The sequence below is a fragment of the Spermophilus citellus genome, assembly GCF_964194105.1.
Source record: "Spermophilus citellus genome assembly, chromosome: 13".
In the NCBI taxonomy this organism is placed as follows: Eukaryota; Metazoa; Chordata; class Mammalia; order Rodentia; family Sciuridae; genus Spermophilus; species Spermophilus citellus.
In genome coordinates, this window is record NC_138193.1 from 58,362,750 (window position 1) to 58,390,214 (window position 27,465).

The window sequence follows — 27,465 nt, forward strand, 5'->3', positions numbered from 1 at the left end:
TATAACAGTGCATGCACATCCTTTAAAAACAACATGTAGGTGACAGAAGAATTAGCTAGAACTGTGGAAAGGAGATAAGAATTAGGAGAATGGGGAGCAGGAAATGGGAGTATTCGCTTAAAGACTTGTGGATAATTTGACTTTTCAACTATGTGCATTTATTATTTAGAGTAAAAATTTCTCACAATTCTGTTAAGGAATCTTGCTTTGTCCTATCCAACTATTGGCACAAAGGAATGTCAAGTCATGTTAAAAAGCAACAACCCATGTGAACTATATAATAATAGATGGAATACTTATACAGCCTAAAAAAATCGAAAAAGTTGAAATATATAGAGAGCATAATTTATAAACATTCAAAGATAACACTTAAAAACCGTATACAAGATACACATATGACAATAACATACAATACCTTCTCTTTAATGTTTGTTACTCTATATTTATTTTACACACATGTATATATTTACATATACACACAACCCAACAGTTATAATTAGAAAGTAAAATAATGTTCAATATTAGAATGACTTTAAAAGTTTTGAATGAATAACAAAATAGTATACTATGTAGCCACTGCAGAAAAAATCTGAAGACTGTAAAACATGAGGAAGGAAGTGTTCATGGTGCGTTTTCCATGGAAAAGATACTTTGGTTATAATGGCATTATGAAAAATGTTCATGTAGATGAGCGCTGAGGAGTAAATTTTACAAGTCAAATAGTGCTTAAAGCCAAACCAAAAAATGTAAAGGGAAGGGAAGACGGTGGACACAGTTAGTGTGCGAAGTTCACTGTGAAGATGCAGAGGGCAACACTGGGGTCGAGCTGGTGGAAGAGGGTATTTTTGTATTTGCTTATTTGCATGATTCTTTTTCTATGTTGGGAGATGTTTAAATGGGTATCTATGATGGGAAAAGAAGCCAGGAAATACAGACTGACAATGAGGGACAGAGAGAGAGAGAGAGAGAGAGAAAGAGACGGGGGTGGTTTTGAGATCCAGGGAACAGAGAAGGGGTTAGCATTGATCTAGGAAGTGAATTGCTGTATGATAGGAAATCTGCTGGGGACTCGTGAATGCTAATTTAATACTCACAACATTTAATACTCACAACAACTGTGATCTCAATATTATGATCCTCATTCCATGAGTGAAAACCTGAGACTCAGAGAAGGCTAATGCCTTTGTTAAGTATCTGTGTCCCTGGATGGAGAGAGCTGGGATGAAGTCTAGGTTTATTTGCCTACACACTTCCTTCCAATTCAAGGCTGGAGGTGAAGGACAGGATGTTGACAAATCTGTGAGTGGGAAGGCAAAGAGTTGGAGAAGTTTTGAAAGATTAAGCTTAAACATGATAATCCCCTCCCCTCCTTCTCTTTCACTAGTAGAATTCCTGGGAACTAGAATTTCTGGATTTCATTTATAACATAGTGCTTAGCTTTGCTATTTTTTTTTCATTCTGCTGCCAGGAAATTGGGTTTTTGAATCATAAGTTTGCAATCTATCTAAATGTTGTAAATCCTTTTCGTGACAGTTTAGCCACCGTGTTTAGGTAAGTGGATGACGAGATGTCTTCCTTTGACTAGCTAATGTAAAGGTAAAAGACCTTTGAATTCAAACACAGAGTTGCTTTTTTACTTCCTGTAAAATTACTTTTACACAGCAGATGTCCAAAACAAACAAACAAGGAAGAGTTATTTGAATAAAAGGATAATTGCTTTTGTTTTCCGGCAGATTGACCGGTTCCTATGAACATCTCCTATGTTCTGAAGGGTGGGAATCAAGGGTTGCTGAACTGCTGCCAGATCCTCTGGGGCCTTTCAGACCTTGTCTAGCCACATGTCTGCCCATAGGCTTGTGTTCCTTGGAGCTTGTGAAATAGGAGAGGTCAGTGCAGAATTCTGAGGAATCAGTTCTCAAATCCCTCTTGAATGTGGCATCAGGTTACACTTGTAGTCCCAGGCAAAGAACATCTGTTAATTGAAAATCAGAGTCCTTTCGGTCTGAGTTTGAGTCATTCTGAGTCTCCTTGAAGGAGGAGAGTTGGGAAATATACATGCAGAATTCAGAGTAGCCATCTCCTTTCAGCCCCTAGAAGAACTTGAACCTTCACTTGTCCACTTCTTCCTCAGTTGTTGCCAAATTGATCCTGAGTGCTTCTCACACGTGGGTACCTTTGCAGACCCTTGAAGCGGCTGAAAATGGAGTTGAGCTAATGTTATAATCCTTGTCAAAGAGCTTCCATTGTCCTGGAAAGGAGCAGTCAGGATCAGCACCAGAAGTCAGCTCTGTGGAGTTTGGGGGTGAGAGGTAAGGTTGTAGAGTTGCAGAGTCTCTGTACAGGGTCCTGCATGGCCTCAGTGGCCAGTGGAGATATTGCTATTGGCCAGCTTTCTTGTTGCCTACTGCTACAAAATAAACTCCTCCCAAAGATGGACTTAAAATAACAGTGTATATTACTTCCCAGGGTTATGAGAGTTGACTAGGGATCTCTCTGGTGCTTGCAGCAAGATTCAGATGGGCTACAGCCTTGTAAAGGATGAGCTGTGCTGGATGTCCAAGACAGCCCACTCGCATGGATGGCAGTTGACGCTGGCTGTTGGAGAGAGTTCAGCTAGACTGTAAATCTTAACATGTACACGTGACTTCCTCATGTGGCATGGACTTCTAACGACTTGGCAACTGGGTTCCCAAAGGGAGTGATCCAACAGGGATCATTCCAACGGACTTGGGCAGAGGCTACAAGCCTTCTCATGCCTTACCCTCAGAAGTCTCAAAAAGTCATTTCTGCATCTCTCCTCTGGTCAAAGGAAGTCACTAAGTCCAGTGGAGATTCAAAGGGAGAGCAAATTAGACTCTACTTTTTTCAAGGAAGCATGCCTGTAGGGAGAGGGAAGGAATTGATGGAGGCCATATTTGGTTGGTTACACCAGCCTAGACAGACTTTCGCCAGAGCATGACAGTGATAGCCCTGGATTGTATATAATGAAAAGAAATAAGTAGTTATTAAATGCATTTTCTACATCAACACCTATGCATACATTATTACATTTAATCTTCTCAACAACCACATGAAATATTGGGGCAGAATGAATTTTCAACTCCAATCTTTCACTGCTCCCTGGATCCATGTCTTTGTCAGGGCTCATTCACTGTATCTCACATGAGAAAAGCACAAAAAGGCTAAATGTCTGCACCTTGACCTCTACCTTGAGTCTATGACCTACTTTGGTCCATGGGGTAATAGTAGATGTGTTGAAAATAGATTTCAAATGTGCTTCTACATATGAACACACTCTCTGGCACTTTTGTAATGCCATGAGAAGGATTCCTCTCTGGCATGGGATGCCTTTTCTACTTGGAACGATCCAGAATGAGGCACATGGAACAGACTGGAGCCAGTTGGACCCACAGCTTGAAGAACAGGTGTTCAGCTAATCAAGCCTCAATCAGGCGGTTCCCAGCTAGCTGACCACAGATAGGTAGAAAATGCTTCTTATTTGAATGCTGATGAAGTTTCATGGTTGTTTGTAACAGTCAACTGCTAGTTCTGTTCCCCCCATCCCACCAAGGTCCTGAGAAGTTAATTAATTTGGCTAGAGACCAGTTTTTGAATTGAACTCTGATTAACCCATCACCACACTGTCTGCTGCACGGAGATGTGTTAAGGCAGGTATGGCCTTGTTCTGATGGACCTTGTAGGGTGGGATGGGGGTGTTGGAAGGCATTGGTTTTGAAAGACTTAAGTAGAAATGCCTCTTGTCTGAATTTCTTCCCTAGGAAGTTCTTGGAGTTTCCTCAGATTTGATCTTGTCGTGTGTGTGTGTGTGTGTGTGTGTGTGTGTGTGTGTGTTGAGGTTGCTGTGCTGTTTCAGTTTCCTGAGCAATTTCCACTGAAGAGATGAAAAACGGAGGAGGGAGGGTCCATGTGTTTTTCTCAGGCACAAGAGAGAGCATTGTTGATTGATTGCCTTCTGTGGCTAGAGAACTTAAAAGACCCTGGGTGGACATTGCTCTTATTGAGATCAACTCTGTGTGTGTGTGTGTGTGTGTGTGTGTGTGTGTGTGTGTGTGCATATGTGTGTGTGTGTGCATGCACACACACAAATGCATGTGTGTGTTTGGGTTATGTGAGTGCATGTGCCCTAAAGCGCTGATGTTTGATGCTCTTCACAATGAACAGAAAATTTAGCCTTCATCTAAGACTTAGTTTTTAATACTGGTGCAGATTAAAACTCTCTTTTTCATAACCCATTCTTATTCCCCATTTGAATGAAGGTGTGAGAGAAGAATGCTGGACTCACAGAGAGCCAAATGAGGCTCAGCCCGTGGTCCTTCAGCATTTACGAATAGCTATGTGGTTCTGCGTGAATCCCTTTGCCTGGCTAAGGTTCAGTTTCCACATGGCACCATGATATCTTCCCAAGCTACCCGACACCCTGAGGGACAGTGAGAACTTGATGAAGGACCTGCCTTCGTACAATAGGTGCTGGGTGAGCAAATTCACATATTTCTGGAATGTAAATTGTTAACATGTATCAAAAAAAAAAACCTAGAAAGATGGTTTCTTACTTATTTTTGCCATTGGAATAAATATTATAAATAATATTCTTATGAAATGAATATGGTTCTTGTTTTCCTATACACTTGAATAGTTTGTATAAGAGAAGGAAAATCTGTATCATCAGACCAATGTATATTAGATTTTCTGTAAAAACCATATTAGCCTGGAATTTTAAAAAATTGCTTTATTTATTCTAATTTGTTATGTATGACAGCAGAATGCATTTCAATTCATAGTACACATATAGAGCACAATTTTTCATGTCGGGTTGTACACAAAGTAGAATCACACCGTTCGTGTCTTCATACATGTGATTAGGGTAATGATGTCCATCTTATTCCACTGTCTTTTCTAACCCCTGCCCCCCCTTCCCTTCCTTCCCCTTTACTGTATCTAAGTTCCTCCATTCCTCCCATGCTATCTCCCACATCCGCATTATGGATCAACATCCTCATATCAGAGAAAACATTCAGAATTTGTTTTTTGGGATTAGCTTACTTCACTTAGCATAATATTCTCCAACTCAATTTACCTGCAAATGCCATGAGTTTATTCTCTTTTAATGCTGAATAAATATTCCATTGTGTGTGTTTATCCACAGTTTCTTTATCCATTCATCTAATGAAGAACAACTAGGTTGGTTCCACAATTTAGCTATTGTGAACTGTGCTTCTACAAACATTAACGTGGCTGCATTACTATAGTATCTTGTTTTAAAGCCCTTTGGGTATAAACCGAGGAGTGGGGTAGCTGGGTCAAATGGTGGTTCCATTCCAAGTTTCTCAAGCAATCTCCAAACTGCTTTCCATATTGGCTGCACCGATTTGCAGTCCCACCAGCAATGTATGAGTGTGCCTTTCTCCCCACATCCTCACCAACTTTTATTGTTGTTTGTATTCTTAATAACTGTGATTCTGACTGGAGTGAGATGAAATCTTAGAGTAGTTTTGGTTTGTATTTCTCTAATTACTAGAGATGTTGAACATTTTTTCATATGTTTGTTGATTGATTGTATATCCTCTTCTGAGAAGTATCTGTTAAATTTCATGGCCCATTTATTGATTGGGTTATTTGCTTTTTTTTTAGTGTTAAGATTTTTGAGTTCTTTATATATCTTAGAGATTAGTGCTCTATCTAATGTGTTTGTGGTAAAAATTTTCTCCCATTCTGTAGGCTCTTTATTCACTTCACTGATTATTTCTTTTGCTGAGAAGAAACATTTTACTTTGAATCCATACCATTTATTGATTCTTTATTTTATTTCTTGTGCTATAGGAGTCTTATTAAGGAAGTTGGGGCCTAATCCAACATGATGAAGATTTGGGCCTACTTTTTCTTCTATTAGGTGCAGGGTCTCTGGTTTAATTCCTAGGTCCTTGTCCACTTTGAGTTGAGTTTTGTGCATGGTGAGAGTTAGGGGCTTAATTTCATTTTGTTGCATATGGATTTTCAGTTTTCCCAGTATCATTTGTTGAAGAAGCTATCCTTTCTCCAATATGTTTTTGGTGCCTTTGTCTAATATGAGATAAATATATTTATATGGGTTTGTCTCTGTGTCTTCTATTCTGTATCATTGGTCTACAAGTCTATTTTGGTGCCAATATTAAAATGTTTTTGATACTCTTGCTCTGTAGTATAGTTTAAGATCTGGTATTGTGTTGCCACCTGCTTCACTCTTCTTGCTAAGAATTGCTTTGGCTATTCTGGGTCTCTTATTTTTCCAGATGAATTTAATGACTGCTTTTTTTATTTCTATAAGGAATGTCATTAGAATTTTGATTAGAATTGCATTAAATCTGTATAGTGTTTTTGGTAGTGTGGTCATTTTGATGATATTAATTCTACCTATCCAAGAACAAGGGAGATCTTTCCAACTTCTAAGGGCTTAATTTCTTTTTTAGAGTTCTGTAATTTTCATTGTGAAGTCTTTCACCTATTTTGTTGATTCCCAAGTATTTTATTATTTTTTTGAGACTATTGTAAATTGGGTAGTTTTCCTAGTTTCTCTTTTACAGGATTTGTCACTGATGTACAGAAATGCCTTTGATTTATGGGTGTTGGTTGTATATGCTACTACTTTGCCAGATTCATTTAATAGTTCTAGAAGTTTTCTGGTGGAATTTTTTGGTTCTTCTAGATATAGAATCATATCATTGGCAAATAATAATAATTTGAGTTCTTCTTTTCCTATCTGTATCCCTTTAATTTCTGTCTAATTGCTCTGGCTAGAGTTTCAAGAACTATATTAAATAGTAGTGGTAAAAGAGGGCATCCCTGTCTTGTTCCAGTTTTTAGAGGGAATGCTTTCAATTTTTCTCCATTTAAAATGATGTTGGGGCCTGGGGATGTGGCTCAAGCGGTAGCGCGCTCGCCTGGCATGTGTGCGGCCCGGGTTCGATCCTCAGCACCACATACAAACAAAGATGTTGTGTCCGCCAAGAACTAAGAAATAAATATTTTAAAAAAATAAAAATAAAATGATGTTGGCCTGGGGCTTAGCATAGATAGCCTTTATGATGTTGAGATATGTTACTGTTATCCCCAGTTTTTCTAGTGTTTTGAATATAAATGGGTGCTGTATTTTGTCAAATGCTTTTTTGGCATCCATTGAGATGATCAGATGATTGTTATCTTTAAGTTTATTGATGTGATAAATTAAATTATTGATTTCCATATGTTGAACCAACCTTGCATCCCTGGGATGAACCCCAGTTGATCGTGGTGCATTATCTTTTTGATATGTTTTTGTATTTGATTTGCCAGAATTTTATTAAGAATTTTTGCGTCTATGTTCATTAGAGATATTGGTCTGAAGTTTTCTTTCTTTGTCTGGTTTTGGAATCAGGGTGATATTGGCCTCATAGAATGAGTTTGGAAGTGTTCCCTTTTTTTCTATTTCATGAAATAATTTGAAGAATATTGGTATTAGTTCTTCTAAAAGGTCTTGTAGAACTCAGATGTGTATCCATCTGGTCCTGGATAGGCTTGGGTTGGTAGGCTTCTGATGGTGTCTTCTATTTCATTGTTTGAAATTGATCTGTTTAACTGTGCATATCATCCTTATTCAGTTTGGGCAAATCATATGACTCTAGATATTTGTTGATGCCTTCATATTTTCTATTTTATTGGAGTACAGATTTTCAAAATAATTTCTAATTATCTTCTGTATTTCTGTAGTGTTGGTCATGATATTTTCTTTTTCATCACCGATGTTAATAATTTGAGTTTTCTCTCTCCTTCTCTTCATTAGCATGGTTAAGGGTTTATCAATTTTATTTATTTTTTCAAAGAACCAAAGAATTTGTTTTGTCAGTGGTTTCAATTGTTTCTTTTGTTTCAATTTCATTGATTTCAGCTGATTTTAATTACTTCCTGTATTCTACTGCTTTTTGTGTTTATTTGTTCTTCTTTTTCTAGGGCTTTGAGATGTAATGTTAGGTCACTTATTTGTTGACTTTTAATTCTTTTAAGGAATGAACTCCATGCAATGAACTTTCTTCTTAGTACTGCCTTCATAGAATCCCAGAGATTTCAGTATGTTGTATCAATGTTCTCATTTACTTCTAAGAATTTTTTAATCTCTTCTTTGATATCTTTTGCAACCCATTGTTCATTCAATAGCATATTATTTAGTTTCCAGGTATTGGCGTGGCTTCTATTTTTTATTTTATCATTGATTTCTAATTTCATTCCATTATGATCTGATAGAATGCAGCGTGGTATCTCTATTTTTTTTTTTGTATTTGCAAAAATTTGCTTTGTGGCATAATATATGGTCTATTTGAGAGGAGGATTCCATGTACTGCTGAGAAGAAAGTGTATTCACTCATTAATGGATGAAATATTCTATATATGTCTGTTAATCTAAATTATTGATTGTATTATTGAGTTCTATATTTCTTTGTTTAGCTTTTGTTTGGAAGATCTATCTAGTGGTGAAAAAGGGTGTTAAAGTCATCCAGAATTATTGTGTTGTGATCTGTTTTACTCTTGAACTTGAAAAGAGTTTGTTTGATGAACATAAATGCTCCATTGTTTGGGGTATATATATCTTTAATTGTTATCTCTTATTGATGTATGATTCCCTTAAGCAGTATGTAATATCCTTCTTTATCCCTTTTGATTAACTTTGGCTTGAAGTCTACTTTATTTCACAGGAAGATGGAAATTCCTGCTTGTTTATGCAGCCCATGTGAGTGGTATGCTTTTTCCCAACCTTTTACCTTCGATCTGTACATGTCTTCTTCTATGAGATGAGTTTCTTGGAGACAGCATAATGTTGAAATTTTTTTTAAATCCAATCCACCAGTCTATGTCTTTTGATTGGTGAATTTTGGCCATTATCATTCAGGGTTATTTTTGAGACATGATTTGTATTCCCGGTTGTATTTGTTTTTTTTTTTTTTTGTATTTAGCTTGACTTTGTTTCTCCTTTGATTAGTATTTCTTTTAGTGTAATACCTCCCTTTGCTGATTTTCATTGTTGTTTTTCTTTTTTTTTCTGGGTCATTCTTTTTTTTATATTGGTTGTTCACAACATTACAAAGCTCTTGATATATCATATTTCACACATTAGAATCAAGTGGGTTATGAACTCCCATTTTTACCCCAAATACAGATTGCAGAATCACATCGGTTACACATCACATTTTTACATACTGCCATATTAGTGACTGTTGTATTCTGCTACCTTTCCTATCCCCTACTATCCCCCTCCCCTCCCCTCCCATCTTCTCTCTCTACCCCATCTACTGTAATTCATTTCCCTCCATGTTTGTTATCCCATTCCCCCCATTGTTGAGAGCCACAGCCAAAGGGGCCCCAGCAAACTTCCAGCTGCCAGCAAACTTCCAGCTGCCGGCTGATGATTGGCTCACAGCAGCCCCAGCAACATCTAGCTGATTGGCTCCTCTGCGGTGATGTTCATTGGGCTGTTTCCCTGCCCTTCAGACTGCCAGCTGATGATTGGCTCACAGCGGCCCCAGCAACATCTAGCTGATTGGCTCCTCCACGGAGCTACTCATTGGGGGACTTCTTTGGCTCCGCCCACGCGACCCAGCCAATCAGCCTCAAGAACAGGAGAATTGTGGGAGGTGGTGAGGGTTGTGTGGGGGTGAGAGGCTTGTGGGAAGCCGGTGGTGGCAGTTGGGCTCTGAGGGTTTTTTCCTGAGGAGCTGTTTTGTTTGGCGTTTGTAGTTCTAAAAATAAAGTTAGTTTCTTTTGACAAGTGGCTCCTGAATTGTGCCCAGCCAGACTGCGGCACCCCATAACCTCTTATATGTAATTTTGTATAACAATGAGGGGCTCCCTCCATTTCCATGTGATTTCCCTTTTTTTCTCCCTTTCCCTCCCACCTCATGACTCTGTTTAATGTTAATCTTTTCTTCCTACTCTTCCTCCCTGTTCTGTTCTTAGTTGCTCTCATTATATCAAAGAAGACATTTGGTATTTGTTTTTTAGGGATTGGCTAGCTTCACTAAGCATAATCTGCTCTAGTGCCATCCATTTCCCTGCAAATTCCGTGATTTTGTCATTTTTTAGTGCTGCGTAATACTCCATGGTTTATAAATGCCACGTTTTTTTTATCCATTCATCTATTGAAGGGCATCTGGGTTGATTCCACAGTCTAGCAATTGTGAATTGTGCTGCTATGAACATCGATGTGGCAGTATCCCTGTAGCATGCTCTTTTAAGGTCTTCAGGGAATAGTCCGAGAAGGGCAATAGCAGGGTCAAATGGTGGTTCCATTCCCAGCTTTCCCAGGAATCTCCAAACTGCTTTCCAAATTGGCCGCACCAATTTGCAGTCCCACCAGCAATGTACAAGTGTACCCTTTTCTCCACATCCTCGCCAGCACTTGTTGTTGTTTGACTTCATAGTGGCTGCCAATCTTACTGGAGTGAGATGGTATCTTAGGGTGGTTTTGATTTGCATTTCTCTGACTGCTAGAGATGGTGAGCATTTTTTCATGTACTTGTTGATTGATTGTATATCCTCCTGAGAAGTGTCTGTTCAGGTTCTTGGCCCATTTGTTGATTGGGTTATTTGTTATCTTATTGCCTAATTTTTTGAGTTCTTTGTATACTCTGGATATTAGGGCTCTATCTGAAGTGTGAGGAGTAAAAATTTGTTCCCAGGATGTAGGCTCCCTATTTACCTCTCTTACTGTTTCTCTTGCTGAGAAAAAACTTTTCAGTTTAAGAAAGTCCCATTTGTTGATTCTTGTTATTAACTCTTGTGCTATGGGTGTCCTATTAAGGAATTTGGAGCCCAACCCTACAATCTGTAGATCGGAGCCTACTTTTTCTTCTATCAGACGGAGAGTCTCTGATTTGATATCTAGCTCCTTGATCCACTTTGAGTTGACTTTTGTGCATGGCGAGAGGAGGGGACTCAGTTTCATTTTGTTGCATATGGATTTCCAGTTTTCCCAACACCATTTGTTGAAGATGCTATCCTTTCTCCATTGCATGTTTTTAGCTCCTTTATCAAATATAAGATAGTTGTAGCTTTGTGGATTAGTCTCTGTGTCCTCTATTCTGTACCATTGGTCCACCCGCCTGTTCTGGTACCAGTACCATGCTGTTTTTATTACTATTGCTCTGTAATATAGTTTGAAATCTGGTATCGCTATACCACCTGATTCACACTTCCTGCTTAGAATTGTTTTTGCTATTCTGGGTCTTTTATTTTTCCATATGAGTTTCACGATTGCTTTATCTATTTCTACAGGAAATGCAGTTGGGATTTTGATTGGCATTGCATTAAACCTATAGAGAACTTTTGGTAATATTGCCATTTTGATGATGTTAGTTCTGCCTATCCATGAACAAGGTATATTTTTCCATCTTCTAAGATCCTCTTCTACGTCTCTCTTTAGGATTCTGTAGTTTTCATTGTATAGGTCTTTCACCTCTTTTCTTAGGTTGATTCCCAAGTATTTTATTTTTTTTTGAGGATATTGTGAATGGAGTGTTTTTCCTCATTTCCGTTTCAGAAGTTTTGTCGCTGATATACAGAAATGCCTTTGATTTATGTGTGTTGATTTTATATCCTGCCACTTTGCTGAATTCATTTATTAGTTCTAGTAGTTTTTTTGTAGACCCTTTTGGGTCTTCTAGGTATAGAATCATGTCATCTGCAAATAGTGATAATTTAAGTTCTTCTTTTCCTATTTTTATGCCTTTAATTTCTTTCGTCTGTCTAATTGCTCTGGCCAGTGTTTTGAGAACTATATTGAATAGAAGTGGTGATAGGGGGCATCCCTGTCTTGTTCCAGATTTTAGAGGGAATGCCTTCAATTTTTCTCCATTCAGAATGATGCTAGCCTGAGGCTTAGCATAGATAGCTTTTACAATGTCGAGGTAAGTTCCTGTTATCCCTAGTTTTTCTAATGTTTTGAACATAAAGGGATGCTGTACTTTGTGAAATGCTTTTTCTGCGTCTATGGAGATGATCATATGGTTCTTATCTTTAAGTCTATTGATGTGGTGAATAACATTTATTGATTTCCGTATATTGAACCAGCCTTGCATCCCAGGGATGAATCCTACTTGATCATGGTGCACAATTTTTTTGATGTGCCTTTGTATCCGATTCGCCAGAATTTTATTGAGGATTTTTGCATCTAGGTTCATCAGAGATATTGGTCTGTAGTTTTCTTTCTTTGAGGTGTCTTTGTCTGGTTTCGGAATCAGGGTGATGTTGGCCTCATAGAATGAATTTGGAAGAGCTCCCTCTTTTTCTATTTCCTGAAATAACTTGAAAAGTATTGGTATTAATTCTTCTTTAAAGGTTTTGTAAAACTCCGCTGTATACCCATCCGGTCCTGGGCTTTTCTTGGTTGGAAGTCTTTTGATTGCTTCTTCTATTTCATCTATTGATATTGGTCTGTTTAAGTTGTGAGTATCCTCCTGACTCAGTCTGGGAAAATCATATGACTTAAGGAATTTATCGATGTCTTCACTATCTTCTATTTTATTGGAATATAGGTTTTCAAAATAATTTCTAATTGTCTTCTGTATTTCTGAAGCGTCTGTTGTAATATTGCCTTTTTCATCCCGTATGTTAGTAATTTGAGTTCTCTCTCTTCTTCTCTTCGTTAGCATGGCTAGAGGTCTGTTGATCTTATTTATTTTTTCAAAGAACCAACTTTTTGTTTTGTTAATTTTTTCAATAGTTTCTTTTGTTTAAATTTCATTGATTTCTGCTCTGACTTTAATTAATTCTTGCCTTCTGCTACATTTGCTGTTGTTTTGCTCTTCCTTTTCTAGGGCTTTGAGATGAAGTGTGAGCTCATTTATTTGTTGGTTTTTCCTTTTTTTGAGGAATGACCTCCAGGCGATGAATTTCCCTCTTAAAACTGCTTTCATTGTGTCCCATAGATTCCAATATGTTGTGTCTGTATTTTCATTTATCTCTAAGGATTTTTTGATTTCCTCCTTTATGTCTTCTGTAACCCATTGATCATTCAATAACATATTGTTCATTGTCCATGTGATGTAGGATTTTTCCTTCCTTCTTTTATCATTGATTTCCAGTTTCATTCCATTATGATCTGATAAAGTGCATGGTATTATCTCTACCCCTTTATATTTACTGAGGGTTGCCCTATGGCATAATATACGATCTATTTTTGAGAAGGTTCCATGTGCTGCTGAGAAAAAATATATCCACTTGATGATGGTTGATATATTCTATATATGTCAGTTAAGTCTAGGTTATTGATTGTGATATTGAGTTCTATAGTTTCTTTATTCAACTTTTGTTTGGAGGATCTGTCCAATGGTGAGAGAGGTGTGTTGAATCACCCATGATTATTGTGTTGTGGTCTATTTGATTCTTGAACTTGAGGAGAGTTTGTTTTATGAATGTCGCAGCGCCATTATTTGGTGCATAAATATTGATAATTGTTATGTCTTGTTGGTGAATGGTTCCTTTTAACAGTATATAATGTCCTTCCTTATCCCTTTTGATTAACTTAGTCTTGAAGTCGATTTTATTCGATATGAGAATGGCCACCCCTGCTTGCTTACGAGGACCGTGTGCGTGGTATATTTTTTCCCAACCTTTTACCTTGAGCCTGTGTATGTCTTTTCCAATCAGATGTGTCTCCTGGAGGCAGCATATTGTTGGATTTGTTTTTTTAATCCATGTTACCAGCCTATGTCGCTTTATTGGAGAGTTTAAGCCATTAACGTTTAAAGTTACTATTGGTATATGGTTTGTACTTCCTGCTATGTTTGATTATTTATCTCTTTTTTTCCCCCTAATTTAGTTTGTTTCTCCATGATTAGCTTTCCCCCCATCCTCTGTCTTTACCGAGGCACTTCCCGCTGATGGTTTTGGTTATTGTTTTTCATTTCTTCCTCGTGTAGAGTTTTGCTCAAGATGCTTTGCAATGCTGGTTTTCTGGCTACAAATTCTTTTAGCTTTTGTTTATCTTGAAAGATTTTTATTTCGTTGTCGTATCTGAAGCTTAATTTTGCTGGATACAGAATTCTTGGTTGGCATCCATTGTCTTTCAGTGTTTGAAATACGTTGTTCCAGGATCTTCTCACTTTCAGCGTCTGTGATTAAAAATCCGTTGTTAACCTTATTGGTTTACCCCTAAATGTAATCTGCCTCTTTTCTCTTGTAGCTTTTAATATTTTCTCTTTGTTCTGTATATTGGATATCTTCATAACAATGTGTCTTGGCGTTGGTCTACTGTGATTTTGTGTGCTCGGTGTCCTGTATGCATCTACAATTTGAATATCTGTTTCTTTTTTTATTTCTGGAAAGTTTTCTGTAATTATTTCCTTCAGCAAGTTACTCATTCCCTTGGCATGAATCTCTGTGCCTTCCTCTATCCCGATGACTCGTAAGTTTGGTTTTTTTAAGTTATCCCATAACTCTTGGATGTTTTTCTCGTGATTTTTTACCAGCCTATCTGAGTTGGCTAGACTCTTTTCAAGATGATATATTTTGTCTTCATTATCTGACGTTCTGGCTTCTACTTGCTCCACTCTGTTAGTGATACTCTCGATTGAGTTTTTAATTTGGTTTATCGTTTCCTTCATTTCTAGAATTATTGTTTGATTTTTTTTATAATCTCTATCTCCTGATAAAGATGCTTAACTTCTTCTTTTATCTGTTTATGTAATTCATTTTCAATGTGATCTTTAAGGTTCCTTTCCATCTGTCTAAGGTGTTCCTTGAGTTCTTTATATGGCCATTTTTCTGATGACTCCAGGTCCTCCTGAATATTTAGGCTGTCCTTCATTGTTTGTACTCCTTTTCTTCCTTGCTTTTTTATGCTCACGATACTTCTTGTTCTGTTTGACTGCTGAGTTACTGTTTACTCTTATAAATTTATTTGATGCTTGGGAGGAGAGGTATTAGAAGGGAAGGGAAGAAGTCACTAAAGAGAGTGAGTGTAGGCAGGTAGAATTCAAGAAAGGGGGAATAAGAAAATTGAAATGAAATGAAAAGACAAAAGAAAAAAAGTGAAAAGAAAGAAATAAAAAATGAAAAAATAAAAATTTAAAACCAAAAAAAAATTATAATGATAATAAACAAATGGAAATTAAAGTTTAAAAAATAATAGTAATAATAATAGAATAAAAGAATTAAAAAAATTGAAACCATTAATAAGAAAGTTGAAGAGCAACAACAACATCAACAACAAAAAGTGAAAATAAATTTAAAAAAATACCAATAATAATCATTAAACAAAATAACAATAATAATTAATAAATGCAGTCATAGAGCTCAATTAACTTCTCTTCCAGTAGGTGGGAACTGGGCCAGGCTTCTCTTCTTGATGGGTGGGAACCAATCACTGTTCCTCAGCTCTTCTTCCCAGACTGTGCGGGTCTCCAATCCTGAGTGCCTAGGGCCTTCTCTTGTGGTTCTTCAAGCCAGGCCCCGCTCACCTGTGACGCTCGCCACAATACTGGCTACACGCCGGGTCTGCTGCTCCTGGGAGCCCTGTTTCCATGGATGCCTGGGCACACCCTTTCTGTTTGCCTCCCTCAGACCCTAAGTTTGTAGGGCTTGGGGCTGAGGACCCCCAGCGAATTTGTTTGCCCTCAGGTAGCAACTCCCCTGGTAGCTGGTGCAAGGGACCTCTGTTGTCAGCAGAGGGATATCCTGGGTCTGACTATCGTGCTCAGTTGGCTTTTACCTCTGTGAGTTCAGGTGGGCCGACTAGTTATTTCAGCGGGATCATTAGTGCTGAGTCACGAGAAGCAGGCGAACCAGAACTAGAATGCAGCCCAATCTGGGCTCAGTGTGTTCTGAGAGGGGCAGACTGTTCGCCCGGGATCCCCTTCAGCTCAACAGTGCCTAGTGGTCCTGAGCGAACAGTATTTTGACAGTTTACTTCTCCCTAAGCTCGGGTAGCTGAAGGGGTTAGAGACTTGATCTCTCCGCATCCGCCGCCATGTTGGATCACTTAGATTTTAAATTGTCACTCATCTTATCAGCTGTTTCATTTAACTCGGCAGCTCACTCGCGTGGTGAAGAGTCTGCTCTATGGTGCTCCGCTGAAGGCGGCGGCGGCGGTGCGGTGGCGGCTCAGCTGTGGCCTTCGGGACCCCCGGGGAGGGGGTGCGGGCTGGGGGAGGGGAGGCAGCGCCTCGGGGCCGCGCGGGCCGGGTACCGGACACGCGGGAGAGCGGGTGGGGTGGGGGAAAGAAATTGAGATCTAGATTTAGGGACTGAGCGTGGGAAGAGAGACAGCTGGGGAGAAGCAAAGCGGAAAGGCGGAGAGGAGAAGGAGAAGGGGCCGAGGGAGCCAGGCAGCTCGAGGGCTGCAGCCTTACTGCTCGCGCTGAAGTCGTGATGGACTCACTCCACCTTGGCTGGAGTCGTGGCGGATTCACTCCACCTAGGCCCCTTTCTTGACACGGTGCTGAGTCTTTGTCGACAGATCTCCTTTAATGATCTTTACCTCATCTTTTCAGATGCGACGGCACGGAGCACGGAGCGGCTTACTCACTTCCCCCCCTCCTCATTGTTGTTTTTCATTTCCTCCTCATGGAATATTTTGCCAAGGATGTTTTGTAGTGCAGGCTTTCTAGTTATAAATTCTTTTAACTTTTGTTTATCATGGAAGGTTTTTATTTCATCATCAAATATAACGTTTAATTTTTCTGTATATAATATTTTTGGTTGTCATCCATTTTCCTTCAGAGCTCAGTATATATTGTCCAGGATCTTCTAGCTTTCAGGGTCTGGGTTGAAAAATCTGCAGATATCCTAATTGGTTTCCCCCTATGTGTAATCTGATTCTTTTCTCTTGTGGCTTTTAAAATTCTCTCCTTATTCTGCATGCTAGGCATTTTCATTATAATATGCCTTGGTGTGGCTCTATTGTGATCTTGTATATTTGGTGTCCTGTAAGCCTCTTGTATTTGATTTTCCAATTCATTCTTCATGTTTGGAAATTTTTCTACTATTATTTCATTGAATAGATTTTTCATTCCTTTGATTTGGAACTTTATGCCTTCCTCTATCCCAATAATTATTAAATTTGGTCTTTTTATGTTATTCCATGATTTTTAAAAGTTCTGCTCATGGTTTCTTACCATCTTCACTATGTGGCCAACATTCTTTTCAAGATTATATATTTTGTCTTCATTGTCTGAGGTCCTGTCTTCCAAGTGATCTAGTCTGTTGGTGATGCTTTCTATTGAGCTTTTAATTTGCTTTATTGTTTCTTTCATTTCAAGGATTTCTCTTTTTTTCCCAGAACCTCAATCTCCTCATTGAAGTAATCTATTGCTTCCTGTATTTGCTCACAAAGCTCTTTATTGAAGCAATCTCTTGTTGCATGTGTTTGCTCTCTTATATCATCCTTTAGTTCACAGAACATTTTAATTATGTACATTCTGAACTCCTTCTCTGTATTTCCTTCTGTTGTGTTAGCCATGGGTTCTAGTAATGTAATATCTTGGTTTATTGGGGGCACTTTCTTCCCTAAGTTTTTCTTGTTGTTCATGTGTCTTCCCCTTCTAGCACTATGGATCTGAGGCATTACAGTTTTTACTCTACAGGCTTATAGTGTCCCTGCAGGTTTCTAATACCTCTCCTTTAAGGGAGGAGAACAATGTGAACAGATTCCAATTCAAACAATATTCAACCTTAAACCAAATAGCTGTTATAAAGATGCTTATGGGTTTGTCCCAATATACATAAATAGTAAATTCAGTTATTATCTACAATATAAATAATAGGTTTGCAAAAGGGCCTACAGTTTCTGATGGTGGACAAAGGACCAGGGTGAGGTGTAGGGTGAGATGTTTGAGGGGTAAGAGGTGAGGATATAGTTATTTGATCTTAGAAAGTGTGAAAGAGGAATCTAAAGATGTTGGTTAGAAGAAGGAGAAGAGAAAGTGATTCTGGGGAGACAAGTAAGTGGGAAGACAGTAGAGTACAAAAACCAAACAAACATAAATATTAAAAAAGTAAAAATTGTAAAAATAGGAGATAAAAGAATATACAACACCACTGTAATATACTATTCAGACATCCCCATTCTCAGTAGCCTAATTCATAAAAATACTTGGTTTCACAAATGTTGGGGATATGAAGATAGGCATAGAGAGAGAGAGAGAGAAAATCTCAAAGGAAGATAAAAGGATTGTTTTTATTGGAAATCAGTATCTTTCCAGTTTTCCTTCTCATCCAATAGGTGGGTTGTTTGCTGGTATCTCCACCCTCAGGATGGTGAAGGTTAGTAGGGTGGGAGGGTTGGTCTTAGGGGTGTGGCTCCTGGAGGTACTTCCCAGTCCCCGGTGAGACTGCACCTCAAGGACCTCCTTTGGGGCCCACTCATGTGTTGTGGGCACCTGATCTTATCTCCTTATATTGCCTGTAGATCTCGAAATTCCTGGTCTCTAATTTAGTCTCTATACTACCTCTCTCTCACCCTGTCCCTTTCTACTTCCCAATCAGAAACCCTTCTCTCCAGAGGTCTTGTGGGCTGTGCTCTGGGGCCTTGCACCTGTTGCAGAGGGCTGCTTTTTGGGGGCAGTTCAGGACCTGGTTTTACAACCTGGTTTTGTGAACTACTACTGGTCACATAGCCGCAGGCACTGTGCTGGGTTAGCAGCTGCTGGGGGAGAGGGAGGAGTTGGGGACTTTTTGTAATTTGATATTGTTTCTAAGCCCCAACTGGTGCTCCTAGCTGGGAGTTGATCCAACTAAAGATGTCAATGAAGGTGTCCCAAGATGGAGGTGGCTGCTTTCAGCGTTGGGGTGTCGGGTTGGGCAGGGCCGAGTGGTGTCCTTGAGCAATGTGTTCAGAGATATACCTCTATGGTGTGCATTATTGTGGCTGGTGGCTGTCACTGGACCCAGTGAAGGCTACAGTGTGTAGGGGACTGTGGCAGTGGTTGCAGTGCCCCAAGATGGAGGTGACTGGAGGAGCCTCATGTTGGTAGATGGGGGTCCACACAGGAGTGGCTGCTGGAGTTCCTTTGCTGAATATCTGGGTATCTTGTGTGAGATCAGCGTCCAGGATTCCTGCAGGGGTGGGAGGCCAACTGTCCTGTGCAGGTGCTCATACTGGTGGTCCTACTTGGCACGTGGAGAACCTTCCTGGATGAGCAGCCAAGAGTCCTGCACTGACACTGAGGCCAGGATGATTCCTGTGTGGGAGCAGCTGTTGGGAGTCCTCTAATCACTCGCAGAGAAACAGTATTCCCACTACTTGAATCCCAGGTCTCAGAGCAACACAGAATGCAGCCTTCTTCTTGCCTACCATCTTGGAACCAGCCTGGAAATTTTTTGTGAATCTTTTAAACTTCTGAACCAGTTTTATTTTTTTAAAAAAAAATTATTTATTTATTTTTTAATATTTATTTTTTAGGTATAGATGGACACAACACAATGCCTTTATTTTTATGTGGTGCTGAGGATTGAACCCGGGTCCCACCCATGCTAGGCAAGCGCTCTACTGCTGAGCCACAATCCCAGCCTCCCAATTTTATTTTTACTGATTATATAGAACTATTCAGGGGCTGGGGTTGTGGCTCAGCGGTAGAGTGCTTGCCTCGCTTGTAAGGCACTGGGTTCGATCCTCAGCACCACATAAAGTTAAATAAACAAAATAAAGGTATTGTGTCCATCTACAACTAAAAAAAAATAAAAAAAAGAACTATTCAGACTTTCTATTTTAAAAATATTTTTGTTGTCGATGGATATAATAACTTTATTTTATTTTATTTTTATGTGGTGCTGTGGATTGAACCTAGTGCCTCACATGTAAGGGTTAGGCTCTCTACCACTGAGCCACAACCCCAGCCCCAGAGTCAGCTTTAGAAAGGTACATTTTGTAGAAATTCAGTTGACCCAAGCGTTCAAATATATTGAAATAAAGTCATTGACAATATCATCTTACTAATATCTTAATATCTATGGCATCTGTATGTAGCTTAGTCTATTTTACTATTCCTTGTATTGCTTTCTTTGTGACTTATACTTTTATTTTTTTTTCAATTTTATACTTTTTCAAAGAATCAAGATTTTCACTTTGTTGAGACTTACTATTATTGTATGTATGTTTTCCACTTTATTAATTTCTTATATTAGTATCTTTCCTATTGCTTATTTTGGATATATTATATGTTATGCTTTTCCCTCATTTTTAAAGTTGAAAGACTAAATCAATGTTCAGCCTTTCTCCTTTTATTAAAATGAGGATTCAAGGCTATAAATTTCTACTACACAGGGGTCTATATACTACTTATCTAGGTTTTATATGCAGGGCTTTTATTATTTCAAAGTTATAAGTGTATTGTACTTTTGATTATGAATTTTTTAGGTCTTAAATTATTTAGAAGTATGCTACATAATTCCAAAATAAATGGAGTTATTTTGTTTTGTTTGGAGGGGAATATTTAGTCTATTTAAATTAAATTGAGACCAGATAAATGTGTCCTTTATGAGGCCAATGATTTGAAATTTTTTGAGATTTGATTTATGTATCAGCATGTGATCATTATTTATAAATGTCCCATATATTCTTAAGAATATGTATTCTGTAGTGTTCTATATATGTTCATTAAAATATGCTGGTTAATTAAGTTTAAATTGTTTGTATGCTTAACTGCTTCCTCTGTATGTTACTGAAAGGTATATGTTAAAATCTTCAATTAGGCTAGTGACATACTTTAATTTTCTTTGCAATTCTTTTACTTTTTCTTTGTATATCTTGATGGGTGTGTATGATCAGGAATTTTTATAACTTCTCTGTGAATTTAATTTTTTTATTCTGAATTAATGACTAGACAGTTCTCCTATAAAACATAGGGTTCATCACTTCCCAAAAGTCAGGTACATAACTTGGTACATATTGGTACATATTAGCATTCCCCAGGTGGTGTGAATCAATATCTTTAGTTTTGTTTGTTGGGGTTATTTAGGGCTATCTTACTAATGACACGGTAATGGATTAAATTTCCTCTTATGGCATCAAAGAGTTTAAAAAATATATAGGGGCATCTTTTATAAATGAACTGTATTTTCATGTTGTAATATATAACACTTGAAATCTATTTTCTCTGAGATCATCCTCCACCTCTGGAGACTCTGCACCATGTGGGAACCATGTGACTTCATGGTCTCTCCAGGCCATCAACAAATGGAGGTTGTGGATAGCTGAATCAAACAGGGTCAAGAAAAATTGGAATTGAGATTCATCCTTAAACATTATCCCTTGAACTGGAAAGACATGTACTATGGAAGGTGAAGTTGACCTTCTGGTTCAGCTATCTTCTGCTATGAGCACAGAAAAATCCATCTTCAGGATGAAAAGAAGAGGGAAATGGAATTGAGAGAGGAACAGAGAAGAGGGGAGATGTGGCTTCAGGGAGAGAGGAAAGCAGTCTTGGGTCTTGGTGTCTATAGAGCTCCTGGTTTGAGTCTCTTTGATACCCAGCTGCTCTTCTTGCCCTTGGATTATTTTAGATATTCCTAGATTCTGGCAATGGACCTTCCTTTGGGGCTTAGGCTAATTTTGAGTGGATTTTTGTCTGCTGATCTGAAATATTCCTTTGCATACTAGCTATAGAGCAGCCTTCAGAGCAGTTGGACAGTTTTGGAACCATTCCCAGGGCTATGGTTAGCAGTATCTAAAGCATCTGAAGGGGTTCTTTATAGGGGACAGGTTTTGAGTAAGGATAACAGTAGGTTCAATGTACTCCAACCGCTTGCCACCACCACACGACCTATGATCCTGTCCCTTCCCCGTAGAAATCATAAGGAATGTTAGTATAAACTGAATTCAGTGCTAAATGGGTTTATTGAAGCTTAAGGAAACCAAACATAACTAGCAGAAACCATTTCAGAATGACATGATAAAAAACATTAGGACCCATATTTTTCTACATAGCATACTCTGATGACTAAATCCAGAGTGTCTTTAAAATATTTGTTTTAGTTCTCCACTGTGCTTCCACAGAAGGAAATGTTCAGAATCCAGAGTATGTCAGCACTGTAGCACTTTCTTACGTAAAAAAACAGGTTTGCTCCTGATAAAAAGAAAAAAGTCTATATCAATTACTGTTCAAGGACTCTTTGGGGGGATGGATGCAAGTCATGCTTTTTACAAACTAGCTATGCATTAATTTCAAGATCAATCCATCTGTCTGTCTATCTATCTATCTGTCTCTCTGTCTATCAAAATAAAACTACTAAATTCAGAGATCTGGAAAGTTGCTGTTGGATTAGGGTCCTAGATGGACACTTTGTTTTGGTGGAAACTATTCTTTAACCAGAAATTAAGCAATAATCTGAGCTATAGAGAGTGAGTAGATTCTAATGGCATTCTTTTTCATTTAGTTATTTCATGCATTCTTTTGAATATCCCTAGAGTTTATTCTGGATCCACCCCTGAAAGGCCATATTCCATAAAGAATATTGAACCAAGAGCACAGAATCCAGAACCAAAATGCTTGGGATTGACCCAGGCGAGAACTTTGAGTTCTTTCTCTGTACCTCAGTTTCCTTATTCATAAGGTAGAACTGACAATAGAACTTGTAATATAAGATTGTTGTGAGGAACAAATGAATTAACACATTTTCAGCATGGTGGAACAGTGCCTGGAATAGAATGCTAACAATTGGTAGCCTTGATGACATTCCTGGGTGACTGGCCTCCTCTATGGACATGTCCTAGATAGTCTGGTCATTTTGCCAGCACTAACTTGGAATGTACAGGAGGGAGCATACTCACTTGGAATCTCATCAGCCACATAGGTTGGAATCCCCTGGCACATGCCAGCAATGTTTTTTCCAAATCTGCTCAGGTCATCAACTTGGTTAGGGTTGACTGAGTACATCAGACCCTTGGGAGATGGTTTTCTTGGTCCTTTACCCTGAAGCTGAGCATGAAGAAGGCACGCAGAAAGGAAGAAAGAGAAAGTATGAGTGCCAAGCCAGTGTTTTGTGGATTTAAAGGGGTACAAAACCAACAGGGGGATTCCTTGACTATAGGTTTTTCAGAAATCAAGATGAATAAGAGCCAATTCCAGTTTTATTTATCTCTATATTTCTAAAAGCATTGGCTGATTTATCTCATAAATACAGAACTCTGAGGCTAAATGTATTCTGAAACTTGGACCTCATTTGGTCATCTTAGATTCCTTGGATTGGGCCATGTGATAATCAACTTCCAGGAATGTAGTTAATTTATTTTTCTCTGCCTTGTTAATGAAAGGCACCTATTTATCAGTTATAGGAGTAATATGAACTCAGATCAACACTTAAGAAACCGTGGATCCTCTCTTTCCATCTACCTCAATGATAGTTGCCGCATAAAATATAGGACAGCCAGGCACATTTGAATTTCAGATAGACACAGATCATTCTTTATTGTAAGCATATCCCAAATGTTACAGGACATACTTATAAACAATCTACTGTATATCTGAAACTCATATTTAACTGGATATCTTTTATATTTATTTGCTAAATCTGATAACCTTAACTAACTCTTGCAGAAACGTGTCTGTGGAGAATTTCCCAGGGCTTGCATTGATATGACTGGAACTTTGTTCCGTATCAGTCAAGGTCATCAGGTGTTCTTCTCAGCTCTTTAGAGGCCTGTGTGAGCCACACTGGTGTGTAAAGGTACCTCCCCTTAAGCAATTACCAAGTACACTTTGTGCTATACACTACATCACACTGTGGTCAGAGGGAATATGATCTCCTCAGAATTTACTGGAGGTTGTAAGTTTTCCTGTGAGAAAAAGTTGAAAAACTTATCTTTACCTTCTTCTCCTTGACCAGTGCATCAAGGGCTTGAATGGAGGGCATGACATCAGTTTTCATTTTATGCACAATACATGACTTCTTGTCAAAGAGTCTGGTTGCAGCGAAGCCCTGGTAAAGAAGGTGATGGTAGAAGGTGAGGGAGAAGTGCATGCTCCCCAAGGAGTTTTTCTTATCAGAGATCAGTCCTACCAGCAAAGGGAAGTGGAATTCCATGATCAGATGAACTGGGATAAGCACAGTGGATCTGTGATCTGTTGCTGACATTTGTCAGCTACAGGCTCCCTGAAGGAAAAGATTGAGTATCTAGCTCATGGCGTTATCCTCAATTCTGGCAGAAGAGGCACTTACATATGTTGATATCACTGAAATAAAGTTTCAAAAGCTATCACATCTTAGTTTCCTTTGATCCTCATGACATTTCAAGGAAGCAAGTAAGACAGGAAGTCATTTTCTCACTGATCAGATGATAAAACTGAAACAATAAAGAATTTGCTTTTTAAAAGTACTAAGTTTGTAACATACGGGGCTGCTAATTGCAGACTTGGGTCTCTTAACTAGTGGCAAGTATATTTTAGTTTTCCCCTTTGATCCTTTGGAGTTAGAAGTGAAGGGCAACTTCTGTTTTTTTAGAAGAAAACTGAAAACTGTGATAGATGATTGGCAGTGGTACTAATATACAGGTCTTTTATCATAATCGAGGGCATCTGCAGGCAAGGCAAAGAGATGAATTTGCCTCATATCCTTACTATTTTTTGAAGCTAGTTGACTCTAATAACTCTTCATTGATTTGAATTATATAACTAATTGCACAACACTTACGAATAGTAGTTATAACTAGCAAGTAAAATTGGATGAGGAAAATAGGCAATTTTAATTACTATGCTTATGGCAGGGGATATGGCTCAGTGGTAAAGCTCGTGCCTGGCATGCATGAGGCCTGGGTTCGATCCCGAGCATCACACACATAAAAAATAACTAATATGCTCATGTGCACGTCGAATTTACTGTATTTAGTTCTCTCTCTCTTTTTTTTTAGTTAGCTGATACATTAATTTTTGCTTAAAAAAAACCCACATTTTTTAAAGATTGGGAATTGCACACTGGCTACCTACAGTGTTATAATCCCAGAGGGTGTTCCATGAGTTCCATCCGTTGTTATTGTCAATATTGGCCACGTTGTGTTCGTTGTTGACACTCACTGTCTGTTGTCCACTTCCAGCAGTGTTGCCATCATCATTGATGTTGATATTCTGAAGTTTATAAGAAATGAAGAGTGATTTAATACCACAGTTCTCTGCAAATGCATTTTGGTAACAAACCAGAAAGAATGAGACTTACATAGTCAGCAAAAGCAGACACTATGAAGAGTCCAAGAAGCCCAATAGGAATCATCTGAAATCATACACACACAAAAATCATCAACGTGATATACTCTCTCCTTTCTTTCTCCATCCAAATTTATGAACTTTATTTATGAACCAACTTAACCAATGTAATGAACAATCTGTGTTTTCTTCTTACCCTTTCTTTTAGATTTGCATATTATCTTTCTTTGGTTATTCAAAATGTTAAAAATTTATTTTTTTACCAAAGACAACATATTTAAAACATTGATTAATATCCTAGAAATAAAACTCTGTTGAAATAGACTTAAAATGTTTATATTTTTTAGAAGATTTTGAAATACCTAAAGGAAAAAATTAACTATTCAAGACACCAGAAATGGAGTTAAACAGTAACTGGAGAATAAATCATCTCTACTAAAGTTGACTATAAATACCCTAAAGTTTACCCGAAAATACCCTATTCACATTATTTTTCATAAATCCCAACTTCAAATAAACCCTATTTTGGATAATTTTGTGTCACTATAGTAAGTCATCTTGCTCTACAATGTTTTTTAACCTTCCACAATTTTAATACTAATGTAGAATTATTAATGAATTATAAATAATTTTATTAATATGATACATAATTTTTAGAATTTTGAATTTAGACCTTATCAAAAAAAGGATGAAGAATAAATTTTAAAATGAATAGAATAATGGAAAATGGTTACAAGTTCTGAAAAATCACAGCTGAAAAATAAATGTTCACTTTCCTATTTGATCCAGGATGCTCCTCCTAATAGCAGAAGTACTTTTATTATTTTCATTAGTTTAATAAATTTCTATTATTTTTCTTATTAGTTTAAGTCAGAGTTAAAAATTCATCTCTTAAAAAGTTAGGAGTGGAAAAAATTTTAGAGAACATTTAGTACAATGTAATCTTTATACAAATGAGGTTACTGAGCTGTATAGGATAAGGACTTGGCCAAAATCATACCTCTTGTTCACAGCAGAACTAGAAATCAGATCTTCTGACCCATGTCTAGAGTCCCCCCCCCCCCACCTTTTAAACCTCACCTCTATTAAGAGTACTTATTTCCAAACAAGTATTTTACATGTGCAACCCCATTATAAAGCAGAGTTTTCAACACCCCAGGGTTTGGGGTGTTGAAACATGAAATTATTTGATTCTAGCTCCATTTGCATTAGGACAATGGGGACTATGAACACCACTGACAGAATTTTGAGGTCCACCTCAACATTCCTAGGTTTCCACCTGGAACTGCAGGTGAGACTAGGCATCAGCTTCATGCTTCACATGTTTTCCCAAAGAAATGGCCATGGACAGGGCCCTGGCAGGGCCAACCTTCTCTACTTAGAGATTCATCCCATGCTGAAGAATGTGACAGCAAGTCACTACCCAGTTATTTTGATAATTAGCTTTTTATCTGGCTGGAACATGCTCAAGAGTTTTGGTTAAAGATGGAACTCAAGAATGGAAAAAGATCAGGCACTTTCTAAAACTTAGGGACTTCTTGTTCTATGTAGAGATCTGAACAGTTATATAGAGAAGGTTAACTATAAAGGTCATGATCCATGAAAAGGAAAGAGAATTTTTTTCAAGGTTTTCCATCATGGTGACATTGCTATAAGAAGCAGACACTCTTCTATCAGAATATTAACAGTCTCAGTTAGATGGTAATAAGTCCAAAAGGAAAAAAAAATATCTACTCACTGTGAACTTCATGTCTTTGTGAATGCAGGGGAGCAGAGGAGCAGGGAGGCATGGGCTTGGACGAGCAGCCTTCCTGTATTTATACGTGACCAGCTCTACTCAAAATAGGTGTGCTCAGGTGGAGTCAAAGACTTATCTTTCTCCTTTTCCTATATCTGTGCCATGACCTGGCATACCAGGAAGCCTTTCCAAGCAGCTATCTCTGAGATACTTTGACATGGAGTTGATCTGACTCATCATCTGTTGAAGTTGAAGGTATCACAAAAAACTCAATATGATTTGTGATAACATCTGGTCCAATCAGAGCCATGGGTGTGGGTGTTTGGTACATTGACGTAGCTCAGATTTAGAAAAATAATAATCCCTAAAACCAAACAAGATCACAGATGAAAAATTATGCCTACATCTAGCCTTCTAGAGATTAGCTCTTGGAGGAATATGGGAACAGTTTCCCCTTCTTGCCTTTATCTGACCTTCATATGATAATTTTGCTTAGGCAAAACATGTTTTATGAGCTGCTCTGATCAGACTGATCCAGTTTTCTACATCCTTGAGATGTCTCAATAATAGTGCCAC

General features: G+C 38.2%; 1 protein-coding gene across 1 annotated transcript; it reads right to left on the reverse strand.

Moving 5' to 3' along the window:
• Nucleotides 1-21,987: 21,987 nt before the first annotated feature.
• GKN1 (gastrokine 1) lies at nucleotides 21,988-27,220 on the reverse strand (the record flags this gene model as incomplete). Its single annotated transcript, XM_081265150.1, has 6 exons — nucleotides 21,988-22,082; nucleotides 22,787-22,934; nucleotides 23,824-23,934; nucleotides 24,939-25,076; nucleotides 25,165-25,218; nucleotides 27,101-27,220. 6 exons carry the CDS (start codon nucleotides 27,218-27,220, stop codon nucleotides 21,988-21,990), a joined length of 666 nt encoding a protein of 221 aa, XP_081121276.1.
• Between the last annotated feature and the right edge of the window lie 245 nt (nucleotides 27,221-27,465).